Below are 26,248 nucleotides of genomic sequence, written 5' to 3' on the forward strand. Positions count from 1 at the left end.
TTTGGGGCAACGCTATCTCTCATTATAAAGAATATTCTAAACACACACACACACACGCACACACACACGCACACAAACAACAACACAATCATGTGTGTGGAGTGGGGGGGGGGGGGAGCTAATGCACACTGGAAAAAGGAAATAACCCAACATCACCCAATCACCTGCAGTTCCCCTATTTGAAGCAAGGAGAGATCACAGAACTTTGTGGGTACGTGCATTAGACACTAGAGGGCATCCTACTGGTTTGGCATCATTTTTCTCTCTGTGGGGATTCCCCAAGTTTGTTTGTTTTCATTTTCTATCACGAAATCTTGACATCTTTCGACCTGTGATATTGTTTTGCTGCATATCTAGTTTGACATTTAAAGAAAAACATAAGATTTTGTCAACTAGAAAAGTGAGCATCATTGGAGAGTACAGAAGAGAGTTTCTGAGACAGTCGACTTGCTGGAGTAAATATCATCTCTAAAATGTCACGGCAGTTTGATCCCTGTGACAGCAAAATGTACCCCTGCTTTGTGAAAGAAAGCTGGTGCAAATTTCTGTATGCTAGGATGAAGACTGCAGAGATCACTCGGCACATTCATGGACACATGAGGGAAACTCGTACATGATTGAAATTTCTATAAATGTAATACAACAGATGGTGAGTCTTTCCTTCATTTTGATATTGAGCATAAATTCTTATGATTAATATGTTATTAATACTCTTATTTATCTTAGCCCAGGATTCCCTCTGCAATCTTATTTGAAACAAGACTAGATATATTTGTAATTACAGCCATGCTTACCAGTAACAGGACTACATAATCAATTTTTATTTACTCATGTGTATTGCATGTGTCCATTAACACTACAAGTGAAATATCAATTTATTTGATGACTTGTGAGAATCAAACACATAATTGTGAATAAATTTGGAAACATTCTGATTTTCACACTTCCAAGTGACCTGGGATATTAATGCAATGTCTATTTAAAGATAGATCAGATTTTGTGAAATTCAGCATAATTAATGTCATCACATGGACAAAGAAGAAGAAAAGAATCTGAGATATGTTTTTCAATACAGTTGGTTGGCTCTTTATGTTAGACCAAGCTCAGAGGTGAGGAAAGGGGAATAAAACCAAAATAGAGTATATTAAGTGAATGCAGGAATGTTTACAGTAGAACACATCATTGAAAGTTTGAGGAAAATCGGACAATCCATTCAAAACTTGCAGCCATCACTGGATTAGAAGAATATTGCAGTTTGTGACATCACACATGAAGAACAATCTTAAGAAAATTAAACATATTTTCACTTTTCTATCATAATGAAGAGCACTTGACTTGCCAGAAAATAATTCTACCCTTAATATGTCAGTTAAAAGTCAAGAGAATGTGTGCTTTTCATAAAAAGTGAAATTTTGTTGAATTTTCTTTTGATCATTGTACCATATATGTGACATCACAAATTGAAGTACATAATGTAGTCTTTTCATCCAGCTATGCTGCTCAAAAGCTTGAAAAAAAATTAACTTTTTGAACAGATTGTCCGATTTTCCTCAAACTTTCACTGATGTGATATAGCAATGTTGCTGCATTCAGTCAGTATACATGGTACTTGGGCTTCATTCCTTTCAACCCTGAAAAGACTTTGTGGGGGTCTTTTAGGTCCCACCTAGCACATAAACCACCATCACACAATGCAAAAAAGATTTTGGGCTTGTATTTAATTACTTTTTTTCTCTCAAATTTTGCACGATTTTTGTGACCAAGCTTGTGTACACCTGATGTTCGGTTACAGAGATACCTCATATTATCACATTGCATGTCACAAAGCTATTTTGTGTTTGTTTGTGTTTAAAGTGTATGAGTACGAAAAGGAATATTACAGATATTGTTAAAACTTCTCTTACAATGGGTTCTTCTTTTTTGTAAATTGTGAGTACAAGTAATAATTTTACATCATAAAGACAAAGGAATACATTAGATTAAAAACACACGAAAATATGATAATTCAAAACAAGGAGAAACAAATGAAATTGGAATAAAAAATATATATAAGAACAAATTTTGAGAATAATCAAACCATAAGTTCTTTTTTTCCCCCTGGATGCATGACACACTAAACATATTAGTAAATTGTCATTATCTATTTTTTTATATCATAAGCAACATCGAACAGAGTCATAACTTTCGGATGTTGTTCAAATTTGCATATTTGCATGATTGAATATATACAGATGTATGAACAAATTGATAATGTAATCTTCTAAAAATAATGACAAACATGCCAAAATTGGTTTTGATCAGATGATCAACAGCTGAAATCTTGGGAGAGGGCCGCCTTTTAGGTCCCCACCCAGTTTTTAAGGCTCCAAATAGCCCAGTCTTCTTAAGGTTAAGTTGGTGACCCTAATTCCTTGGCCTAAATTCATGAAGGTGGTACAATATTGAAACTATGGTTTAACCCTAAAAAGGCTGGGGGAGGGGGGTTGAATCAACCTCCCTCAACATTTTTCGCGTATTCCACTGCGCTTAATTTTTTGACCGCACCATTCACTGACTTTTCACTTTCAAGTCTCGCACATCTTTAGACACCATTTTCGCGAAAATCGCGCATACCGTTACGACACTGCACAACCTTTTATGCATGCCTGTCAGACCGAAAATAGCTCAAAAACATGATTTTGTGTAAAGTCTATGCCAATGGAGTTTTCTCACCTTGTTCATAAAGATATGATTATTTTTACTTTCATAGGCTGAAATTGATTAATTTTAGCATAATTATGCTTGAAAAAGGTTCTGTCATAAATTTTGTGGAAAAAAATGATAAAACAAAAGGTCAAAAAACAAAGAAATACATAAGAAATTCATGGATGAATTAATAGAATAAACAGGAATTTAAGTTTGATACAAGATTTTTTTTTCAAGTACATTGTTAGGAATGCTACAAAGAATGTTATCACCAAAAATTAGGATTCTAGAAGCTTTACTTTCTGATTTAGAGCAAAATGTATGATTTTATGGATATATTAGCATAACTGATACAATTGAAATTTCCATGTCTTATTGAATAGTGTGGTAGATTACGCCACAGGTAATGCATGTGCCAATTTTCATGGCGATTGCGCGATCGATGGCAGAGATCGGGGGGGGGGGGGGGGTTGGGTTTGAATCAAACCCCCTGCGCTGTAATGTTATCATGTTTATCCTGCCGCAGACTGGTACTGTGTATGCCATATATTTAGCAAAGTCTAATTTTTCGCAAATAGGGACTTCCTGACAATTTTGCGGGTAGTTGAATTCCGTCATGGAGTACAGCAATGGGCAGAGAAGTGAATGCATGCACATCACACATTCACGTCAGGATCAGAATTGATATTTTTGCCTGTTTTAAAACTTATGAATATCATCCGACTGCAAAAACTGGCTGACAAAAAAATAAAACCCCCACAAAATATATGATGCATACAGTATATGACTGAACCAAATAAAAGATATGTTTTAGAGGAGGTTGTAGTGTACAGTATGGGCTGCTTTTATTGGCTGCTTCTTTCTTTGTCTTTCTCAATTTCAGGACAAGCAGCATGGCATGCGCAGTACCCGTAAAAGCAGACAACACATGCGCAGATCTGGACCTCCTCTCCAGTCTAACCTCAAGGATGTCCCACTTGACGGTAGATCATGGCAATGGTAGACAACAATTAAGCCCTCCGGTTCCTGGCCTCCTCAACTGCGATCTCATTGTTAACTCTGCATCCTTGACAAGTGAACAGAATACCCAGGCAAGGCGAAAGCTCAACAGGAAGCTGCCCCTCCTACAGAGAGAGTACAGGGATCGTCCCATTCGGCATGCTGTCCGAAACTATATTGGTTTGCTCTATTACCGTACAGGGAAGAAATACGAGGCCATAGGATGTTGGGAGGAGACAGTCCAGGAAGATCCGACCAATCTAAATGCCATGGATGATCTTGTGACAGCCTATCGCTTTCTAAATCGATACAAAAAGTCCAAAGAATGGGAAAAGTCCTTACAGGATGTCAAACAAAAGTTACAGGATGATCCGGGTGAGAGGCAGATGGTATACGCCCGATGCCAGGCGGAGCAGGCTTATGCTGCCCTTTGGGACATCCACACAAATACATGGATAGGACATCAGAAAATGAAGAGAAAAGTGGAGCTTTATGAAACTGCCCTGCAATATGCAGGTTCCTGTATCTCAAAGGAGGAAAAAGAAGACTGGCATTTGGGGATTGGGCAAGCCTATGAGCGCGTGGCCCACATGTACTTTCGTGCAGGTCCAAAATGGCATGACCAGTACCTGTGTTCGATGGACAAAGCTGTGGAACATCTACACTTTTGTTTGACTTCCGCTGACCACCCATTTCTCAAAATGGAGGCCTGGGGGGTCATGGGAAATGCTCTCACTCGTGACAAGAGATTTCACCCAAGCTCTGTACCAAGCTTTATTGCCACACACTACTTGGTAGAATGGAAGGATCCATCTCTGTGTTATGAGAGAGCTCTTGAGCTTGATCCCACTAACCCCTGGATAAAAGGGTGCTACGGGAATCTGCACTTGAAGTATGGAAGGTACGGTGATGCCTTGAACATCCTGAATGAGGCTATCAAGAAAAATCCAACCTCTGATTCCTGGTTTGCCTACGACAGAAGATCACATGTGTATCAATATTTGGCAAAAAAAACTAATGACCCAAATTTGAAGAAAAAATATTTGCGGAAGGCAGAACAAGACTCCAGCAGAGCAGAAAACTTCAACCCAAATCCAAGGACCCGTTCCACCTGCGGTGAGATCAATCACAGTCTAGCTACTACGAGAACTACAGATGACAAGAAGAACTCTACCTACACAAAAGCCCAAGCAATGTTTGCTGAGTCCTTAGAAATCCAGGATGGACAGTCGGTGAGTGATGTTCACTTCAAGCAGGGTAAATGTCTCCTTGAACAGGACAGGTGGTCAGCAATCCAGTCATTCAAAATGGCATTTAGTACATGTCCCGATAACACTGCCTTCCACAAAATCTTGGCATCTAGATACATCCTTCCAAGCATGCTGGATGAATACAAGTCACAAGGCACTCCAAATAACCTCCGTGCAGAGATGGCCTTTTGGGTCATTGAAACAGAATCACAGCACAAGAGTGTAGAAGTTTTTTCCATCTTAGGAAATTTGGCTAGGAAATGGAAGCACCAGAAGGAGGTTCTTGATATCATGGAGTACTTGGTGAACAAGCCATCCAACCACCACGATACTGATGCCCTGATTCAAAGAGGGCTTGAGACACTTAAAGAAACGCCATACCGCCGGTCAAACTATAAAAGACTCTGTGAACTCTGTGAACTGCAGAGGACGCAAAAACGAGGAGTAAACAAGACTCTGCCTGACTCGCCCTTGCCCGATCACAATGCACCACAAACAGCCAAAAATTCTGACCACACATACGACTTTTTCGTCATCACAGCTGATGAGGACACCCTCTGGGTGCAGTACAAGCTCCTTCCAGCTCTTGAGTGCCCTCTGTTCTCCTTGAAGGGATTCTTTGCAATGCGGGATACACTTCTTGGCAGACTAACTCTCGAACAGTTGTCGCAAGCCATCAAAGATTCTGCACATGTTCTTATTGTCCTCACTCCAGCATTAAAAGATCACAATAGAAGTAAGCATCTTATCGGGATTGCACTCCAGGGAAAAGACGAACAAAAGGTGGCCATCTTACTCCTGGAGGACACAGGCATTCCTCCTCATATCAGCCATCTCAAAAAATTCAACTTTTGTGGGACTGACTTCACAACCCCACACTGGTTCAACTTGGCCAAGTTTCTCCTTCCCAGTGATGAGGAAGCATTGCAACTGATGAGCAGTGGTTAGTCATCTCTTATGTGAAAAACAAAAAGTCACAAATCACAGGGCTGCATACTACCCATTTTTTTTTCTACTGGTCTGAACTGTCTGCCAGACCAGTAGGTTCCCAGTTTTTCAATCTTTTACTGGTCTATTCCTGGAAAAGTTACTGGTCTGACTGTGATTTTTACTGGTCAGGGACCGATGGACCAGTGCCAGTGTGCAGCATTGCAAATCACCAGTCACGTTGTGGTAGAATTAAGAATCAAGTGCATTCGGCAAGGGGGAAGGGGATCTATAGGTGGGCTTGTGAACAGAACAATCATATCCTGAGAAATCATTTCATTTACGTAGCAAAAATATCACTCCACACAATCTGTGCTCCCTCAAAAAAAAAAAAAAAATCATCTCAGAGCTGACATGATAATGATGATGATTACATCTTGGAGCTGATGTAAAATAGTAGTATATAGAAATGCATATCAAGATATCCCTGGTATTTTCCTGAAATTTGTTCTGAATGGGCTGATTGTTTAGTACATGTATAACATAGTGTCCTCTCAGTTTACCATAACATCTCTAAGAAAACAAGTTTAACTTTGCAACTGATTGAAAAATTGCCCATTACAGCTATAAATAAGCACAGATTATTCAGTGTTTAAGTAGTAGCCATGATAAAAAAAATCATGGGCATACATACTCTGGTTGGAACTGAACCTATAATCTCCTGATTACCAGACACGTGTCATCCACTAGACTATTGAGCTTCTGCCCCATACATGTGTACCAGACCCCAAGGGTGCTTCATAGAGAATTTACATCAGTCTTTAATTTCCAAGATTGACTTAAATCTAAGGCATGCCGATTTTTGTCTTCAATGATATTTTAACTTCCTAATGAAAATTTAAATTTTGGAAACATTTTCATGCAAGCATTTACTTCACCATAAAGACCATGCAAACCTTCAGGCAACATATTTCTAATTCACCTCTGCCCATAGTTTTAACCAGAAACTCTCAAAGCAAAGTATATTTGTATAGGGCCTACTATTCAATTATAGTTAAACTATAATTATATAGTACACACATGTTATTATGATGCACTTGAAATGATGGCATACTGCCCTCCATACACTTTGGTTTCATTGATCCAGAAAGTACAATACCAACACCTATAACTTTCTATAGAGCAGGAATCTTCATACCAGAGAAAGTTTTGCTTGTTTTGTTTTGTTTTGTTTGTTTGTGCTACATTAAGTGCAAAGGTCTAAGAAATGCTAGGATGTGTTATTTTGTTCCTTCTGTATTCAATTTTTTTTTTAAATGGATATCATATCCAAATCTGGATATAAAGATAATGAAAACTTCAGAGAGAGCTTTTTATTGACCCTGATCCAGAGTGCGGTCTATGCATTGGTTGAAGAAATCGGCAATATCTCAGCATTAGGGGTCACTTAAGTACATATCATCAAACTGATTTGCATGTAATACACATGTAAAATTTTACAAAAACAAATTTACAAATTACAAATTTTTGAGTGCTAAAATGTTTTAAAGGGAAGCAGTCCTGAGATTTTCACTGTACTGATAATTAAGAAGAGTAAAAAATATAACCTTTCACCAATTTATACGCGTGGACATCAAAAATTGTCTCAGTACGCGATTTTAAAAGAATAATTCCTGCAAGCGATCGTGTAAGAGCCTGCCAAAAGGTGCAACGTCATTGATGCCCTACTCTCAAGTCGACAGCCGTGCCTCAGAAAACCAATTTAAGTGTTCAAAATTATCATATCTGATTTTTTCATAAAATGTGACAATATGTGGTTTTATTATTTCAAACAAAATATTTCAAGCTTATTTATATATACAATTAATATAGAAATAAATAGTAAACATGTATTTATAAATAACTAGGGATGACGAGCAGAACACCGCTGGAAAGAGTTGTGCATCGATGACGTATGACTCTCCGCCAAGACTTGCTCATTTGCAGAGTCACACTTTTTTAACCGAAATGTACGAGCTTAATTGGTGATTTGAAAGTTTGTTTTTGATGAAAGTAGTTCATTGGAGGTACCAACAACAACATATTTTTTTACATTTCGTGAGGACTGTGTCCCTTTAAGCAAGAATCATGTTCCATATTCTCTTTACAATCTTGGCTTTGTACAATAAAGAGTTTAACAGAAGCCACAGATACCAAAACAAAATCATTTGATCAATAGGCTGATAGCACACAAACAAACCTTTAAAAGCTTAAAGACCAGCAAATAATGCTGATTTTTCTAAAGCCTCATTTCTAAATGGCATAATTTGCATATTAAGCAAAGAATCATAGCTGGTACAAAACAAAGAGAAACAAACAAACGACAAACTGTCACATTTTGGTAAGTCCAACTAACATATATTCACCACTAAGTCCAGACATGGTTTAAAATGCAACTTTCAATAAAATTTTAGGGCTTTTATTGTCTCTTGCAATCAATATCGAGCCTTAATAGTTGAAAAACAACCAAAAAATAAAAAAATAAAAAAACATTATAATTTGACCTTCACAAGTTAGTAAATAGATGTCAGTCCAGTGTTTCAGCTGTTTACCCAAAAAATTTCATTTTGCCAAAATTTCAATAGCTTACTTGTTTGGAGTATTTTTTTGGGAAAAGCTATCTCAATAAATAGAAAATTCTAAAAAGAAAAAAAGAAAGAAAAAAAAAGCACGGGGGAGAGGAGGTGATGCACACTGGAAAAAGGAAATAACCTGACAGCCCCTAAAAGTACACTTTTATTGTGGATATGCAGTCCCCTATTTGAAGCAAGGAGACATCACAGTTGAATGTATGTGCATTTGACACTAGAGGGCATCCTACTGGTTTGGCAGTGTGTTTCTCCAAAAAAACTTTGGGGAATCCCAAAGTTTGTTTGTTTTCATTTTCCATCATGAAATCTTGACATCTCTCGACCTATGATATTGTTTGGCTGCATATTTAGTCTGACATTTAAAGAAACACAGAAGATTTTGTCAACTAGAATAGTGAGCATCACTGGAGAGTACAGAAGAGAGTTTCTGAGACAGTTGACTTGCTGGAGTAAACATTATCTCTCAAATGTCACGGCAGTTTGATCCCTGTGACAGCAAAATGTGCTACTGCTTTGTGAAAGACACCTGGTGCAAATTTCTGTATGCTAGGATGAAGACTGCAGAGATAACTTGGTACATTCATTGACACATGAGGGAAGCTCGTACATGATTGAAATTTTTATTGTAATACAACTGATGGTGAGTCTTTCCTTCACTTCGAATTTGAGCATAAATTCTCGTGATTAATATGTTATTAATATTCTTATATACAGTATCTAAGCCCAGGATCCCCTCTGCAATCTTATTTGCAATACAACTGGATTTTGCAATTACAGCCGTGCATACCAGTAACACGACTACATAATCAATTTTTATTTCATCATGTGTATATTGCCTGTGGTTCGGTGCAAAAATGGCAGAGGTAAAAATGGCAGGGGTAAAAATGGCAGAGGTAAAAATGGCAGGGGTAAAAATGGCAGGGGTAAAAATGGCAGAGGTAAAAATGGCAGAGGTAAAAATGGCAGGGGTAAAAATGGCAGAGGTAAAAATGGCAGGGGTAAAAATGGCAGAGGTAAAAATGGCAGAGGTAAAAATGGCCAAGCATTTTTCAAGTTACTTGAGTGTCCCATATTTCTCCACGTGTCCCATTTCTCCCCGGTCTCCCCCGTGCTTTATTTCAGAATGGCAGAGGTAAAAATGGCAGGGGTAAAAATGTCAGAGGTAAATAATTATGTCAGTGGTAAAAATGTCAGAGTTAAAGTTGTCAGTGGTCAAAATTCTAGAGATAAAATTGCCATTGATAAAAATTTAGTTGTTGAAATGCAAGAGGACGAGGACGCTTGATGTCCCAATCCCCCAAAATTAGGGGTTAAACAAATCATTAATTACACGAAAATGTTTTATATATAAAGGGGTATCACTAAATACTCTTAGTGGGGCAGCTTAGGACACCTATCGTGCATTTTGTGATACAAGCACCAAATTTGGCACAAATGTACATTAACATATTGCAAACATTTTCAGATACTGGGCCACTTGGAATTCTCTCTTTATGTCCTCCATATTGGATTTCAAAATGGTCGCCATTTGAAATCTACAATTGCGAATATCTCTGGGTCTCATGGTGCTATTGGCCTGATTCTGATGTGTTCCTGGATTTACACCCATGCTTTGGGGCAACAGCTAAGTTTGAAAGGCATCAAACATTTACATTTTTTCGCCTGCGGATTCGTTCAACAATGATTGAAAGAAATCCCATGGCAAACTATCGGTTTTTACTCTCACTGAACAGTCTATTGCTAAAGTTCGTCTCCAGTCTTAATAGGCATAAGTTTGTAAAGTGACCACAAAGTGTTCATTAAACATTTGTTTTTGCGCCATGTGATACTTGAACAATGTAATAAAATATTTTGCAAGAGCTTACTTATGTCTGCTGATACATCTGCTGTAGTTTGTTTTTTGCATTTTGTAATTTTACTTCTACATTATGTCGTGATCAGGCCTTGTGAGATAAATAGGCTCCTACGAAACCTGAATGTTTTCGTAGGAAAACCCGTTGACTGTAACGTAAGCCAGATATAAATAATTTCTAAGTCCAGAATTATTTAGCATGTAACAAACCTAGCGGATTTTATACAATTCTGATATTCACCATGCATTATGATGATGGCATGTAACCATCAGGAGGTAAACTATAATCATCAAGAAGGCGAGAGAACCTCTTTGATATAACAGGCAAACTCCACAACACCATGCTGAAGGGCATAATGCTTATGAATATATCGTAGTGCAAAATGAACTTATATTCATTATTCATGAAACTTTATGATACCACAGTTTCCGGGTTTCACCCCGAGAACAACATGATAACAACATGGTATACAATCCGATAAAGTAACACTAGCTGCCCTAGATTTTTAATCCTTCATTGTGTGATGACAATTAAAGATGTTCATTATATAGCATGATTAAAGGAGAAATATCTATATTTCCAAAGAAACATAATAGTACGTTATCCGTTAAGACAGACTGAAATATGTCGTGCCCCACACTGCGCATCATTATTTTTTCAAATTAAAGATGTTCAATGTAAATGCAATTTTACTAATAGCTGGGCTCAAAAGTTATATCATCTGTGATTAAATATTTGCTAAACCAGGTACTTCACAGTATATTGTTTTCCAATAGGTGATCTTCAACCATACAGACAAGAAAAAGTCCACACCCCGCATTAAAAAAGAGAAGAAAAATGCATGTCTTTCCAACAGTATGGTTTTACGGGACGTAATTTGCCAGTGGTATCATATTCACTTTTCCCCATTTTCTGTGTATCAATAAGAATGATCTGTATTCCCTCCTGCGTTCACATTGCTGAGCAACTATTAAAAACTGTTCACTATCAGAAGTCATAAGACAATTCACTGTGTACCTGCTTCTGATGTATCATCAGAATGTCATGCTGTATCAAACTCAGAATAATGAGAGTGCTCTAATCTTTTTAAAACATAATTCAATAAACATTCTTCAAATCTGCAGTTTGGATTTGATAATTCGATGAATACAGTTTGCTCTGGCTAAGTTATCATTCAAAACCTCTTCATACATTTATCTCCGATGAAACGATATGCTGTCACATGATCATGTTTATGTCGCTGCAGATTGGTACTGTATACGCCATATATTCAACAAGTCTATTTTTTTTGGCAAATAGGGACTTCCTGACAACTTTCCGAGCAGTTAAATTCGTAGTCATGGAGCACAGCAATGGATAGAGAAATGAATGCATGCACATTACACATTCACGTCAGGATCAGAATTGATATTTTTGCCTGTTTTAAAACTTATGAATATCATCCGACTGGCAAAAACTGGCTGACAAAAAAATAAAAACCCCACAAAATATATGATGCATACAGTATATGACTGAACCAAATAAAAGATATGTTTTAGAGGAGGTTGTAGTGTACAGTATGGGCTGCTTTTATTTGCTGCTTCTTTCTTTGTCTTTCTCAATTTCAGGACAAGCAGCATGGCATGCGCAGCACCTGCAAAAGTAGACGACACATGCACAGATCCAGACTTCCCATCCAGTCTAACCTCAAGGATGTCCCAGTTGACCGTTGACCACAGCAATGATAGACCACCATCAAGCCCTCGGGCTCCAGGCCTCCTTAACTGTGATCTCACAGTTAACTCTGCATCCCTCACAAGAGACCAAAACACTCAGGCAAGGCAAAAGCTTAAAAGGAGGCTGCCACTCCTACAGAGAGAGTACAGAGATCGTCCTATCCGGCATGCTGTCCGTAACTTTATTGGTGTGCTCTATTACCGTACAGGGAAGAAAGACAAGGCCATAGAATGTTGGGAGGAGACAGTCAGGGAAGATCCAACAAATCTGAATGCCATGCAGGACCTTGCGACAGCCTATCGCTTTCTCAGACAATATAAAAAGTCTGAAGAATGGAAAAGGAGCTTGCGGGATGTCATACAAAAATTAGAAGATGATCCAGATGAGAGGCAGATGGTATACGCCCGATGCCAGGCGCAGCAGGCTTATGCTGCCCTTTGGGACATCCACACAAATACATGGATAGGACATCAGAACATGAAGAAAAAAGTGGAGCTTTACGAAACTGCCTTACAAAATGCCGGTTCTCTCATCTCAAAGGATGAAAAAGAAGACTGGAATGTGGGCATTGGGCAAGCCTATGAGCGCATGGCCCACATGTACTTTCGTGCAGGTCAAAAATGGCATGACCAGTACCTGTGCTCAATGGACAAGGCTGTGGAACATCTGCACTTTTGTTTGACTTCCGCTGACCACCCGCTTCACAAGATGGAGGCCTGGGGGGTCATGGGAAATGCTCTCACTCGCGACAAGAGATTTCACCCAAGCTCTGTACCAAGCTTTATTGCCGCACACTACTTGGCAGAATGGAAGGATCCATCTCTGTGTTATGACAGAGCTCTTCAGCTTGATCCCACCAACCCCTGGATAAAAGGGTGCTATGGGAATCTGCACTTGAAGTATGGAAGGTACGATGATGCCTTGAACATCCTGAATGAGTCTATCAAGAAAAATCCAACCTCTGATTCCTGGTTTGCCTATGACAGAAGAGCACATGTGTATCACTGTTTGGCCAAGAAAACTGATGACCCAAATTTGAAGAAAGAATATTTGCAGAAGGCAAAACAAGACTCCAGCAGAGCAGGAAATTTCAACCCAAATCCAAGGACTCTCTCTGCCTGCGGTGAAATCAATCACAGTCTAGTTCCTACAAGAACTACAGATGACAAGAAGAAATCTACCTACACCAAGGCCCTGGCAATGATTGCTGAGTCCTTTGAAATCCAGGATGGACAGTCAGTGGGTGATGCCCACTTTAAGCTGGGTAAGTGCCTCCTTGAACAGGACAGGTGGTCAGCAATCCAGTCATTCAAATTGGCATTTAGTACAAGCCCCTATGACAATGATTTCCACAGAAACCTGGCATCAAGATACATCCTTCCCAGTATGCTGGAGGAATACAAGTCACAAGGCACTCCAAATAACCTCTGTGCAGAGATGGCCTTTTGGGTCACTGAAACAGAATCACAGCACAAGGCTGCAGAAGTATTTTCCATCTTAGGAAAATTGGCTCGGAAAAGGGAGTATCAGAAGGAAGTTCTTGATATCATGGAGTACTTGGTGAACAAACCATCCAACCACCAAGATACTGATGCCCTGATTCAAAGGGGGCTTGAGACACTAAAAGAAACACGCTACCAGTGGTCAAACTATCAAAGACTCCGTGAACTGCAGAGGAGGCACAGACGAGGAGTAAACAAGACTCAGCCTGACTCACCCTTGCCCGACCACAATGCACCGCAAACAGCCAAAAATTCTGACCACACATACGACTTTTTCGTCATCACAGCTGATGAGGACACCCCCTGGGTGCAGTACAAGCTCCTTCCAGCTCTTGAGTGCCCTCTGTTCTCCTTGAAGGGATTCTTTGCAATGCGGGATACACTTCTTGGCGGACTAACTCTCGAACAGTTGTCGCAAGCCATCGAAGATTCTGCACATGTTCTTATTGTCCTCACTCCAGCATTAAAAGATGACAATAGAAGTAAGCATCTTATTGGGATTGCACTCCAGGGAAAAGACGAACAAAAGGTGGCCATCTTAATCCTGGAGGACACAGGCATTCCTCCTCATATCACCCATCTCAAAAAATTCAACTTTCGTGGGACTGACTTCACAACCCCACACTGGTTCAACTTGGCCAAGTTTCTCCTTCCCAGTGATGAGGAAGCATTGCAACTGACGAGCAGTGGTTAGTCATCTCTTATGTGAAAAACAAAAAGTCACAAATCACAGGGCTGCATACTACCCATTTTTTTTTTCTACTGGTCTGAACTGTCTGCCAGACCAGTAGGTTCCCAGTTTTTCAATCTTTTACTGGTCTATTCCTGGAAAAGTTACTGGTCTGACTGTGATTTTTACTGGTCAGGGACCGATGGACCAGTGCCAGTGTGCAGCATTGCAAATCACCAGTCACGTTGTGGTAGAATTAAGAATCAAGTGCATTCGGCAAGGGGGAAGGGGATCTATAGGTGGGCTTGTGAACAGAACAATCATATCCTGAGAAATCATTTCATTTATGTAGCAAAAATATCACTCCACACAATCTGTGCTCCCTCAAAAAAAAAAAAAAAAATCATCTCAGAGCTGACATGATAATGATGATGATTACATCTTGGAGCTGATGTAAAATAGTAGTATATAGAAATGCATATCAAGATGTCCCTGGTATTTTCCTGAAATTTGTTCTGAATGGGCTGATTGTTTAGTACATGTATAACATAGTGTCCTCTCAGTTTACCATAACATCTCTAAGAAAACAAGTTTAACTTTGCAACTGATTGAAAAATTGCCCATTACAGCTATAAATAAGCACAGATTATTCAGTGTTTAAGTAGTAGCCATGATAAAAAAAAATCATGGGCATACATACTCTGGTTGGAACTGAACCTATAATCTCCTGATTACCAGACACGTGTCATCCACTAGACTATTGAGCTTCTGCCCCATACATGTGTACCAGACCCCAAGGGTGCTTCATAGAGAATTTACATCAGTCTTTAATTTCCAAGATTGACTTAAATCTAAGGCATGCCGATTTTTGTCTTCAATGATATTTTAACTTCCTAATGAAAATTTAAATTTTGGAAACATTTTCATGCAAGCATTTACTTCACCATAAAGACCATGCAAACCTTCAGGCAACATATTTCTAATTCACCTCTGCCCATAGTTTTAACCAGAAACTCTCAAAGCAAAGTATATTTGTATAGGGCCTACTATTCAATTATAGTTAAACTATAATTATATAGTACACACATGTTATTATGATGCACTTGAAATGATAATGATAATGATAATGAATAACATTTATATAGCGCTTAATACTGATGTTTCTAAGCGCATCAAATCAAAAATAATATATATAACGTAAAAACAAAATACAGCATTATGTACATATTATGATAACGACAGCAACAACAACAACAGCAAAATTAAGGTTGTGTAAACAGATGAGTTTTCAACAATGACTTAAACCTATCAACATTTTCAGCGTTACGAATATAAAAAGGGAGTTCATTCCAAAGAAGTGGGGAAATAACTGAAAAGGCCCTATCACCATAACGTGTACAGGTGCGGGGACCACGTGATAATTGGAGAGCGGAGGAAGAACGAAGAGAACGGGTTGAAGTGGAGGAGCGGAAGGAAATTAAATCTTTAAGATAAGATGGGGCAAGATTATTACATATCTTGTAAACAATAAGGAGGATTTTAAAAGTGATACGTTGATGGATGGGGAGCCAGTGGAGGGATTGGAAAACTGGAGTAATGTGGTCAGATCTTTTTGTAAGGGTCACAAGCCTAGCAGCTGTATTTTGAATTCTTTGAAGTGGTGCAGTACTTGAAGCAGGGAGACCAACAAGAAGGGAATTGCAGTAGTCAAGATGAGAGGAAACAAATGCGTGAATGAGACGTTCCGTGGAAGACTGATCCAATAATTTACGTATTTTACCAATTTTACAAATACCCCAAGCAGCAGAACGACATGAATTCTTAATATGTTGTTGAAAGTTCAGATGCTTATCTACAATAACTCCGAGATCTCTGACGGACTGAGAGATGGGGATAGTACTATCTTCAAAGGAAAATTCTGTTAGAGAGCTACCCCGCCTGAACTGAGAATGAACATATAAAAATTCCGATTTAACACAATTCAATTTCAAATAATTATCGTGAGACCATTGCTTGATATCATCAACGCATCTACTAAGCTTACAGAGTGCTTCGACTTGGGTATTTGGTTGTATGATTATGTAGATTTGAATGATGGCATACTGCCCTCCATACACTTTGGTTTCATTGATCCAGAAAGTACAATACCAACACCTATAACTTTCTATAGAGCAGGAATCTTCATACCAGAGAAAGTTTTGCTTGTTTTGTTTTGTTTTGTTTGTTTGTGCTACATTAAGTGCAAAGGTCTAAGAAATGCTAGGATGTGTTATTTTGTTCCTTCTGTATTCAATTTTTTTTTTAAATGGATATCAGATCCAAATCTGGATATAAAGATAATGAAAACTTTAGATAGAGCTTTTTACTCTCCCTGATCCAGAGTGTGGTTTGTGCATTGATTGAAGAAATCGGCAATATCTCAGCATTAGGGGTCACTTAAGTACATATCATCAAACTGATTTGCATGTAATACACATGTAAAATTTTACAAAAACAAATTTACAAATTACAAATTTTTGAGTGCTAAAATGTTTTAAAGGGAAGCAGTCCTGAGATTTTCACTGTACTGATAATTAAGAAGAGTAAAAAATATAACCTTTCACCAATTTATACGCGTGGACATCAAAAATTGTCTCAGTACGCGATTTTAAAAGAATAATTCCTGCAAGCGATCGTGTAAGAGCCTGCCAAAAGGTGCAACGTCATTGATGCCCTACTCTCAAGTTGACAGCCGTGCCTCAGAAAACCAATTTAAGTGTTCAAAATTATCATATCTGATTTTTTCATAAAATGTGACAATATGTGGTTTTATTATTTCAAACAAAATATTTCAAGCTTATTTATATATACAATTAATATAGAAATAAATAGTAAACATGTATTTATAAATAACTAGGGATGACGAGCAGAACACCGCTGGAAAGAGTTGTGCATCGATGACGTATGACTCTCCGCCAAGACTTGCTCATTTGCAGAGTCACACCTTTTTAACCGAAATGTACGAGCTTAATTGGTGATTTGAAAGTTTGTTTTTGATGAAAGTAGTTCATTGGAGGTACCAACAACAACATATTTTTTTAAATTTGGTGAGGACTGTGTCCCTTTAAGCAAGAATCATGTTCCATATTCTCTTTACAATCTTGGCTTTGTACAATAAAGAGTTTAACAGAAGCCACAGATACCAAAACAAAATCATTTGATCAATAGGCTGATAGCACAAAAACCAACTTTTAAAAGCTTAAAGACCAGCAAATAATGCTGATTTTTCTAAAGCCTCATTTCTAAATGGCATAATTTGCATATTAAAGATAATAAAAAGTTTTGGTACCTCAAAAGTTTCCTTGAATTTCCTTGTCTTAGTTTGTGTTTCAGGTTAAAGTACCTTTCATATAACTAACACTGTGAGACTTACTCGCCCCAAAGTGCTCTCATGTCTTAGTAATCATGCAATTAACTGCGACCAGCAGCCCCATACACATAGCGTAATCGGGCTTCGCATTGTATCATTCAGGATCATGACAGATTTAGTATCGCAGGATAAATGTCAACTTAAAATCCCAAAAATTCTTCAATTTGAAGACTTACTGATTAAGGTGAAGTATTGAAAACAGGCTTCGGGCAACGTTTGGTTCTGCCTATAGTCCCTTTCTGTTCGAATTGATGACTGAATGTGACTCGGTCAAGAGGACCTTGGGAGAGCTACCATACACTGAATACTACAGCCAGTGCATGCGAACACATCACATGCGCACAAATTTCAAAGCCATCAACGGATAAGATGTTTGTGTGCGCATGCGCTGGCCGTAGTAGTCAGTGTATGTAGCTCTCCCAAGGTCCTCTCGACCGAGTCACATTCAGTCATCAATTCGAACAGAAAGGGACTATTGGCAGAACCAAACGTTGTTCGAAGCCTGTTTTCAATACTTCAACTTAATTGGTAAGTCTTCAAATCGAAGAAATTTTTGGATTTTAAGTTGCCATTTACCCGCGATACTAATTCTGTCATGATCCTGAATGCTACAATGCGAAGCCCCATTACGCTATGTGTATGGGGCTGCTGGTCGCAGTTAGCTATGCGTACAATGGGCTGCACGCTGGTGGTCGCAGTCAGTGGTTTCGTACAATATTTATCGACGCCGTACGGCGACGGCTCTGGTACGAAACCATTATTGCATGATTACTAAGACATGAGAGCACTTTGGGGCGAGTAATTCTCACAGACAACGTACTTTAACGTGAAACACAAACCAAGACAAGGAAATTCAGGGAAACTTTTGAGGTACCAAAACTTTTTATTATCTTTAAGCAAAGAATCATAGCTGGTACAAAACAAAGAGAAACAAACAAACGACAAACTGTCACATTTTGGTAAGTCCAACGAACATATGTTCACCACTGAGTCCAGAAATGGTTTAAAATGCAACTTTCAATAAAATTTTAGGGCTTTTATTGTCTCTTGCAATCAATATCGAGCCATAATAGTTGAAAAACACCGTACGGCCACGGCTCTGGTACGAAACCATTATTGCATGATTACTAAGACATGAGAGCACTTTGGGGCGAGTAATTCTCACAGACAACGTACTTTAACGTGAAACACAAACCAAGACAAGGAAATTCAGGGAAACTTTTGAGGTACCAAAACTTTTTATTATCTTTAAGCAAAGAATCATAGCTGGTACAAAACAAAGAGAAACAAACAAACGACAAACTGTCACATTTTGGTAAGTCCAACGAACATATGTTCACCACTGAGTCCAGAAATGGTTTAAAATGCAACTTTCAATAAAATTTTAGGGCTTTTATTGTCTCTTGCAATCAATATCGAGCCATAATAGTTGAAAAACAACCCAAAAAAAAAACCAACATTATAATTTGACCTTCACAAGTTAGTAAATAGATGTCAGTCCAGTGTTTCAGCTGTTTACCCCAAAATTTTCATTTTGCCAAAATTTTCATAGCTTGCTTGTTTGGAGTATTTTTTGGGGCAAAGCTATCTCAATAAATAGAAAATTCTAAAAAGAAAAAAAAGAAAGAAAAAAAAAGCATGGGGGAGAGGAGGTAATGCACACTGGAAAAAGGAAATAACCTGACAGCCCCTAAAAGTACACTTTTATTGTGGATATGCAGTCCCCTATTTGAAGCAAGGAGACATCACAGTTGAGTGTACGTGCATTCGACACTAGAGGGCATCCTACTGGTTTGGCAGTGTGTTTCTCCAAAAAAAACTTTGGGGAATCCCCAAGTTTGTTTGTTTTCATTTTCCATCACGAAATCTTGACATCTTTCGACCTATGATATTGTTTGGCTGCATATTTAGTCTGACATTTAAAGAAACACAGAAGATTTTGTCAACTAGGAAAGTGAGCATCATTGGAGAGTACAGAGGAAGAGTTTCTGAGACAGTCGACTTGCAGGAGTAAATATCATCTCTAAAATGTCACGGCAGTTTGATCCCTGTGACAGCAAAATGTGCTACTGCTTTGTGAAAGACACCTGGTGCAAATTTCTGTATGCTAGGATGAAGACTGCAGAGATAACTTGGTACATTCATTGACACATGAGGGAAGCTCGTACATGATTGAAATTTTTATTGTAATACAACTGATGGTGAGTCTTTCCTTCACTTCGAATTTGAGCATAAATTCTCGTGATTAATATGTTATTAATATTCTTATATACAGTATCTAGCCCAGGATCCCCTCTGCAATCTTATTTGCAATACAACTGGATTTTGCAATTACAGCCGTGCATACCAGTAACACGACTACATAATCAATTTTTTTTTGATCATGTGTATATTGCCTGTGGTTCGGTGCAAAAATGGCAGAGGTAAAAATGGCAGGGGTAAAAATGGCAGAGGTAAAAATGGCAGGGGTAAAAATGGCAGAGGTAAAAATGGCAGGGGTAAAAATGGCAGGGGTAAAAATGGCAGAGGTAAAAATGGCAGGGGTAAAAATGGCAGGGGTAAAAATGGCAGAGGTAAAAATGGCAGAGGTAAAAATGGCAGAGGTAAATAATTATGTCAGTGGTAAAAATGTCACAGTTAAAGTTGTCAGTGGTCGAAATGTCAGTGGTCAAAATTCTAGAGATAAAATTGCCATTGATAAAAATTTAGTTGTTGAAATGCAAGAGGACGAGGTAAAAGTGACATATTCTTTTTCTTCATGTTTCTGACACCTTTCTCGCAATACGCGCTTTTCGTGCCTTCTGAAATAAAGCACGGGGGAGACTGGGGAGAAATGGGACATGGGGAGAAATATGGGACACTCATTTAACTTGAAAAATGCTTGGCTAGTCAACAATCGAATTATATCAGTAAAAAGATGAGCCTCGGTACACCTGAAAATGGACATATTATAACCACTATACAGCTCTACAGGTATAGTCAGTAAAATATCAAACTTACTATAGATCTGGTAGGTCCTATACTATGTTAATAGGCATTTTAATAAGTGTGCAAACTTCTGAAAATAAAATTGCTTGATAACAGACATGCAGGTATGAAAAATTGGCAGGGATCTTTTACTGTTTCTGTTACCACTGGGAGCCATTTAATAGGGCAGTGTTACATTTCTCCCCGCGACATGTAAATCCTACTTTGGTCATGATGGTTATCCAATTTCTCTCCAGGTTGTCTCATTTCTCCCCGCTTGATGTCCCAATCCCCCAAAATTAGGGGTTAATCAAATCATTAATTACACGAAAATGTTTTATATATAAAGGGGTATCACTAAATACTCTTAGTGGGGCAGCTTAGGACACCTATCGTGCATTTTGTGATACAAGCACCAAATTTGGCACAAATGTACATTAACATATTGCAAACATTTTCAGATATTGGGCCACTTGGAATTCTCTCTTTATGTCCGCCATATTGGATTTCAAAATGGTCGCCATTTGAAATCTACAATTGCGAATATCTCTGGGTCTCATGGTGCAATTGACCTGATTCTGATGTGTTCCTGGATTTACGCCCATGCTTTGGGGCAACAGCTAAGTTTGAAAGGCATCAAACATTTACATTTTTTCGCCTGCGGATTCGTTCAACAATGATTGAAAGAAATCCCATGGCAAACTATCGGTTTTTACTCTCACTGAACAGTCTATTGCTAAAGTTTGTCTCCAGTCTTAATAGGCATAAGTTTGTAAAGTGACCACAAAGTGTTCATTAAACTTCGAGATATTTGTTTTTGTGCCATGTGATACTTGAACAATGTAATAAAATATTTTGCAAGAGCTTACTTATGTCTGCCGATACATCTGCTGTAGTTTGTTTTTTGCATTTTGTAATTTTACATCTACATTATGTCGTGATCAGGCCTTGTGAGATAAATAGGCTCCTACGAAACCTAAATGTTTTCGTAGGAAAACCCATGGCTGTAACGTAAGCCAGATATACATAATTTCTAAGTCCAGAATTATTTAGCATGTAACAAACCTTGCGAATTTTATACATTCTGATATTCACCATGCATTATGATGATGGCATGTAACCATCAGGAGGTAAACTATAATCATCAAGAAGGCAAGAGAACCTCTTTGATATAACAGGCAAACTCCACAACACCATGCTGAAGGGCATAATGCTTATGAATATATCGTAGTGCAAAATGAACTTATATTCATTATTCATGAAACTTTATGATACCACAGTTTCCGGGTTTCACCCCGAGAACAACATTATAACAACATGGTATACAATCCGATAAAGTAACACTAGCTGCCCTAGATTTTTAATCCTTCATTGTGTGATGACAATTAAAGATGTTCATTAATAGCATGATTAAAGGAGAAATATCTATATTTCCAAAGAAACATAATAGTACGTTATCCGTTAAGACAGATTGAAATATGTCGTGCCCCACACTGCGCATCATGATTTTTTTTAATTAAAGATGTTCAATGTAAATGCAATTTTACTAATAGCTGGGCTCAAAAGTTATATCATCTGTGATTAAATATTTGCTAAACCAGGTACTTCACGGTATTGCTTTCCAGTAGGTGATCTTCAACCATACAGACAAGAAAAAGTCCACACCCCGCATTAAAAAAGAGAAGAAAAATGCATGTCTTTCCAACAGTATGGTTTTACGGGACGTAATTTGCCAGTGGTATCATATTCAATTTTCCCCATTTTCTGTGTATCAATAAGAATGATCTGTATTCCCTCCTGCGTTCACATTGCTGAGCAACTATTAAAAACTGTTCACTATCAGAAGTCATAAGACAATTCACTGTGTACCTGCTTCTGATGTATCATCAGAATGTCATGCTGTATCAAACTCAGAATAATGAGAGTGCTCTAATCTTTTTAAAACATAATTCAATAAACATTCTTCAAATCTGCAGTTTGGATTTGATAATTCGATGAATACAGTTTGCTCTGGCTAAGTTATCATTCAAAACCTCTTCATACATTTATCTCCGACGAAACGATATGCTGTCACATGATCACGTTTATGTCGCTGCAGATTGGTACTGTATACGCCATATATTCAACAAGTCTATTTTTTTGCAAATAGGGACTTCCTGACAACTTTCCGAGCAGTTAAATTCGTGGTCATGGAGCACAGCAATGGATAGAGAAATGAATGCATGCACATTACACATTCACGTCAGGATCAGAATTGATATTTTTGCCTGTTTTAAAACTTATGAATATCATCCGACTGGCAAAAACTGGCTGACAAAAAAATAAAAACCCCACAAAATATATGATGCATACAGTATATGACTGAACCAAATAAAAGATATGTTTTAGAGGAGGTTGTAGTGTACAGTATGGGCTGCTTTTATTTGCTGCTTCTTTCTTTGTCTTTCTCAATTTCAGGACAAGCAGCATGGCATGCGCAGCACCTGCAAAAGTAGACGACACATGCACAGATCCAGACTTCCCATCCAGTCTAACCTCAAGGATGTCCCAGTTGACCGTTGACCACAGCAATGATAGACCACCATCAAGCCCTCGGGCTCCAGGCCTCCTTAACTGTGATCTCACAGTTAACTCTGCATCCCTCACAAGAGACCAAAACACTCAGGCAAGGCAAAAGCTTAAAAGGAGGCTGCCACTCCTACAGAGAGAGTACAGAGATCGTCCTATCCGGCATGCTGTCCGTAACTTTATTGGTGTGCTCTATTACCGTACAGGGAAGAAAGACAAGGCCATAGAATGTTGGGAGGAGACAGTCAGGGAAGATCCAACAAATCTGAATGCCATGCAGGACCTTGCGACAGCCTATCGCTTTCTCAAACAATATAAAAAGTCTGAAGAATGGAAAAGGAGCTTGCGGGATGTCATACAAAAATTAGAAGATGATCCAGATGAGAGGCAGATGGTATACGCCCGATGCCAGGCGCAGCAGGCTTATGCTGCCCTTTGGGACATCCACACAAATACATGGATAGGACATCAGAACATGAAGAAAAAAGTGGAGCTTTACGAAACTGCCTTACAAAATGCCGGTTCTCTCATCTCAAAGGATGAAAAAGAAGACTGGAATGTGGGCATTGGGCAAGCCTATGAGCGCATGGCCCACATGTACTTTCGTGCAGGTCAAAAATGGCATGACCAGTACCTGTGCTCAATGGACAAGGCTGTGGAACATCTGCACTTTTGTTTGACTTCCGCTGACCACCCGCTTCACAAGATGGAGGCCTGGGGGGTCATGGGAAATGCTCTCACTCGCGACAAGAGATTTCACCCAAGCTCTGTACCAAGCTTTATTGCCGCACACTACTTGGCAGAATGGAAGGATCCATCTCTGTGTTATGACAGAGCTCTTCAGCTTGATCCCACCAACCCCTGGATAAAAGGGTGCTATGGGAATCTGCACTTGAAGTATGGAAGGTACGATGATGCCTTGAACATCCTGAATGAGTCTATCAAGAAAAATCCAACCTCTGATTCCTGGTTTGCCTATGACAGAAGAGCACATGTGTATCACTGTTTGGCCAAGAAAACTGATGACCCAAATTTGAAGAAAGAATATTTGCAGAAGGCAAAACAAGACTCCAGCAGAGCAGGAAATTTCAACCCAAATCCAAGGACTCTCTCTGCCTGCGGTGAAATCAATCACAGTCTAGTTCCTACAAGAACTACAGATGACAAGAAGAAATCTACCTACACCAAGGCCCTGGCAATGATTGCTGAGTCCTTTGAAATCCAGGATGGACAGTCAGTGGGTGATGCCCACTTTAAGCTGGGTAAGTGCCTCCTTGAGCAGGACAGGTGGTCAGCAATCCAGTCATTCAAATTGGCATTTAGTACAAGCCCCTATGACAATGATTTCCACAGAAACCTGGCATCAAGATACATCCTTCCCAGTATGCTGGAGGAATACAAGTCACAAGGCACTCCAAATAACCTCTGTGCAGAGATGGCCTTTTGGGTCACTGAAACAGAATCACAGCACAAGGCTGCAGAAGTATTTTCCATCTTAGGAAAATTGGCTCGGAAAAGGGAGTATCAGAAGGAAGTTCTTGATATCATGGAGTACTTGGTGAACAAACCATCCAACCACCAAGATACTGATGCCCTGATTCAAAGGGGGCTTGAGACACTAAAAGAAACACGCTACCAGTGGTCAAACTATCAAAGACTCCGTGAACTGCAGAGGAGGCACAGACGAGGAGTAAACAAGACTCAGCCTGACTAACCCTTGCCCGACCACAATGCACCGCAAACAGCCAAAAATTCTGACCACACATACGACTTTTTCGTCATCACAGCTGATGAGGACACCCCCTGGGTGCAGTACAAGCTCCTTCCAGCTCTTGAGTGCCCTCTGTTCTCCTTGAAGGGATTCTTTGCAATGCGGGATACACTTCTTGGCAGACTAACTCTCGAACAGTTGTCGCAAGCCATCGAAGATTCTGCACATGTTCTTATTGTCCTCACTCCAGCATTAAAAGATGACAATAGAAGTAAGCATCTTATTGGGATTGCACTCCAGGGAAAAGACGAACAAAAGGTGGCCATCTTAATCCTGGAGGACACAGGCATTCCTCCTCATATCACCCATCTCAAAAAATTCAACTTTCGTGGGACTGACTTCACAACCCCACACTGGTTCAACTTGGCCAAGTTTCTCCTTCCCAGTGATGAGGAAGCATTGCAACTGACGAGCAGTGGTTAGTCATCTCTTATGTGAAAAACAAAAAGTCACAAATCACAGGGCTGCATACTACCCATTTTTTTTTCTACTGGTCTGAACTGTCTGCCAGACCAGTAGGTTCCCAGTTTTTCAATCTTTTACTGGTCTATTCCTGGAAAAGTTACTGGTCTGACTGTGATTTTTACTGGTCAGGGACCGATGGACCAGTGCCAGTGTGCAGCATTGCAAATCACCATTCGGCAAGGGGGAAGGGGATCTATAGGTGGGCTTGTGAACAGAACAATCATATCCTGAGAAATCATTTCATTTATGTAGCAAAAATATCACTCCACACAATCTGTGCTCCCTCAAAAAAAAAAAAAAAAAAATCATCTCAGAGCTGACATGATAATGATGATGATTACATCTTGGAGCTGATGTAAAATAGTAGTATATAGAAATGCATATCAAGATGTCCCTGGTATTTTCCTGAAATTTGTTCTGAATGGGCTGATTGTTTAGTACATGTATAACATAGTGTCCTCTCAGTTTACCATAACATCTCTAAGAAAACAAGTTTAACTTTGCAACTGATTGAAAAATTGCCCATTACAGCTATAAATAAGCACAGATTATTCAGTGTTTAAGTAGTAGCCATGATAAAAAAAAATCATGGGCATACATACTCTGGTTGGAACTGAACCTATAATCTCCTGATTACCAGACACGTGTCATCCACTAGACTATTGAGCTTCTGCCCCATACATGTGTACCAGACCCCAAGGGTGCTTCATAGAGAATTTACATCAGTCTTTAATTTCCAAGATTGACTTAAATCTAAGGCATGCCGATTTTTGTCTTCAATGATATTTTAACTTCCTAATGAAAATTTAAATTTTGGAAACATTTTCATGCAAGCA

General features: G+C 38.9%; 3 protein-coding genes across 4 annotated transcripts; all 3 read left to right on the forward strand.

Moving 5' to 3' along the window:
* Positions 1-307: 307 nt before the first annotated feature.
* LOC139710449 (uncharacterized) lies at positions 308-7,563 on the forward strand. Its single transcript, XM_071622366.1, has 2 exons — positions 308-649; positions 3,569-7,563. Exon 2 carries the CDS (start codon positions 3,579-3,581, stop codon positions 5,880-5,882), a length of 2,304 nt encoding a protein of 767 aa, XP_071478467.1. The 5' UTR covers positions 308-649; positions 3,569-3,578; the 3' UTR covers positions 5,883-7,563.
* Positions 5,741-23,239, forward strand: LOC139710448 (tetratricopeptide repeat protein 22-like). Of its 2 annotated transcripts, none has more exons than XM_071622365.1 (3): positions 5,741-5,877; positions 11,952-14,251; positions 23,066-23,239. In XM_071622365.1, the coding sequence occupies exons 2-3, from the start codon at positions 11,962-11,964 to the stop codon at positions 23,101-23,103; spliced, it is 2,328 nt and encodes a 775-aa protein (XP_071478466.1). In that variant the 5' UTR covers positions 5,741-5,877; positions 11,952-11,961; the 3' UTR covers positions 23,104-23,239. The 2 variants fall into 2 exon arrangements, with proteins under 2 accessions (XP_071478466.1, XP_071478465.1); XM_071622364.1 differs by lacking the exon at positions 5,741-5,877 and adding an exon at positions 8,586-9,131.
* LOC139710437 (tetratricopeptide repeat protein 22-like) lies at positions 23,151-24,890 on the forward strand. The gene has a single exon (XM_071622351.1). The coding sequence runs from the start codon at positions 23,151-23,153 to the stop codon at positions 24,888-24,890; it is 1,740 nt and encodes a 579-aa protein (XP_071478452.1).
* Positions 24,891-26,248: the final 1,358 nt, after the last annotated feature.

Source organism: Diadema antillarum, unplaced genomic scaffold (assembly GCF_040938485.1).
Source record: "Diadema antillarum isolate AM-2024a unplaced genomic scaffold, OU_Dant_1.0 seq00001533_RagTag, whole genome shotgun sequence".
NCBI classification, from domain to species: domain Eukaryota; kingdom Metazoa; phylum Echinodermata; class Echinoidea; order Diadematoida; family Diadematidae; genus Diadema; species Diadema antillarum.

Bases quoted from the DNA above. Each gene is read 5' to 3' on its own strand.
- LOC139710448 (XM_071622365.1), top strand. From the start codon at position 11,962: ATGGCATGCGCAGCACCTGCAAAAGTAGACGACACATGCACAGATCCA. The intron at 14,252-23,065 runs GTTAGTCATCTC...TCTCAATTTCAG, and splicing joins ATTGCAACTGACGAGCAGTG to GACAAGCAGCATGGCATGCG.
- LOC139710449 (XM_071622366.1), top strand. From the start codon at position 3,579: ATGGCATGCGCAGTACCCGTAAAAGCAGACAACACATGCGCAGATCTG.
- LOC139710437 (XM_071622351.1), top strand. From the start codon at position 23,151: ATGTCCCAGTTGACCGTTGACCACAGCAATGATAGACCACCATCAAGC.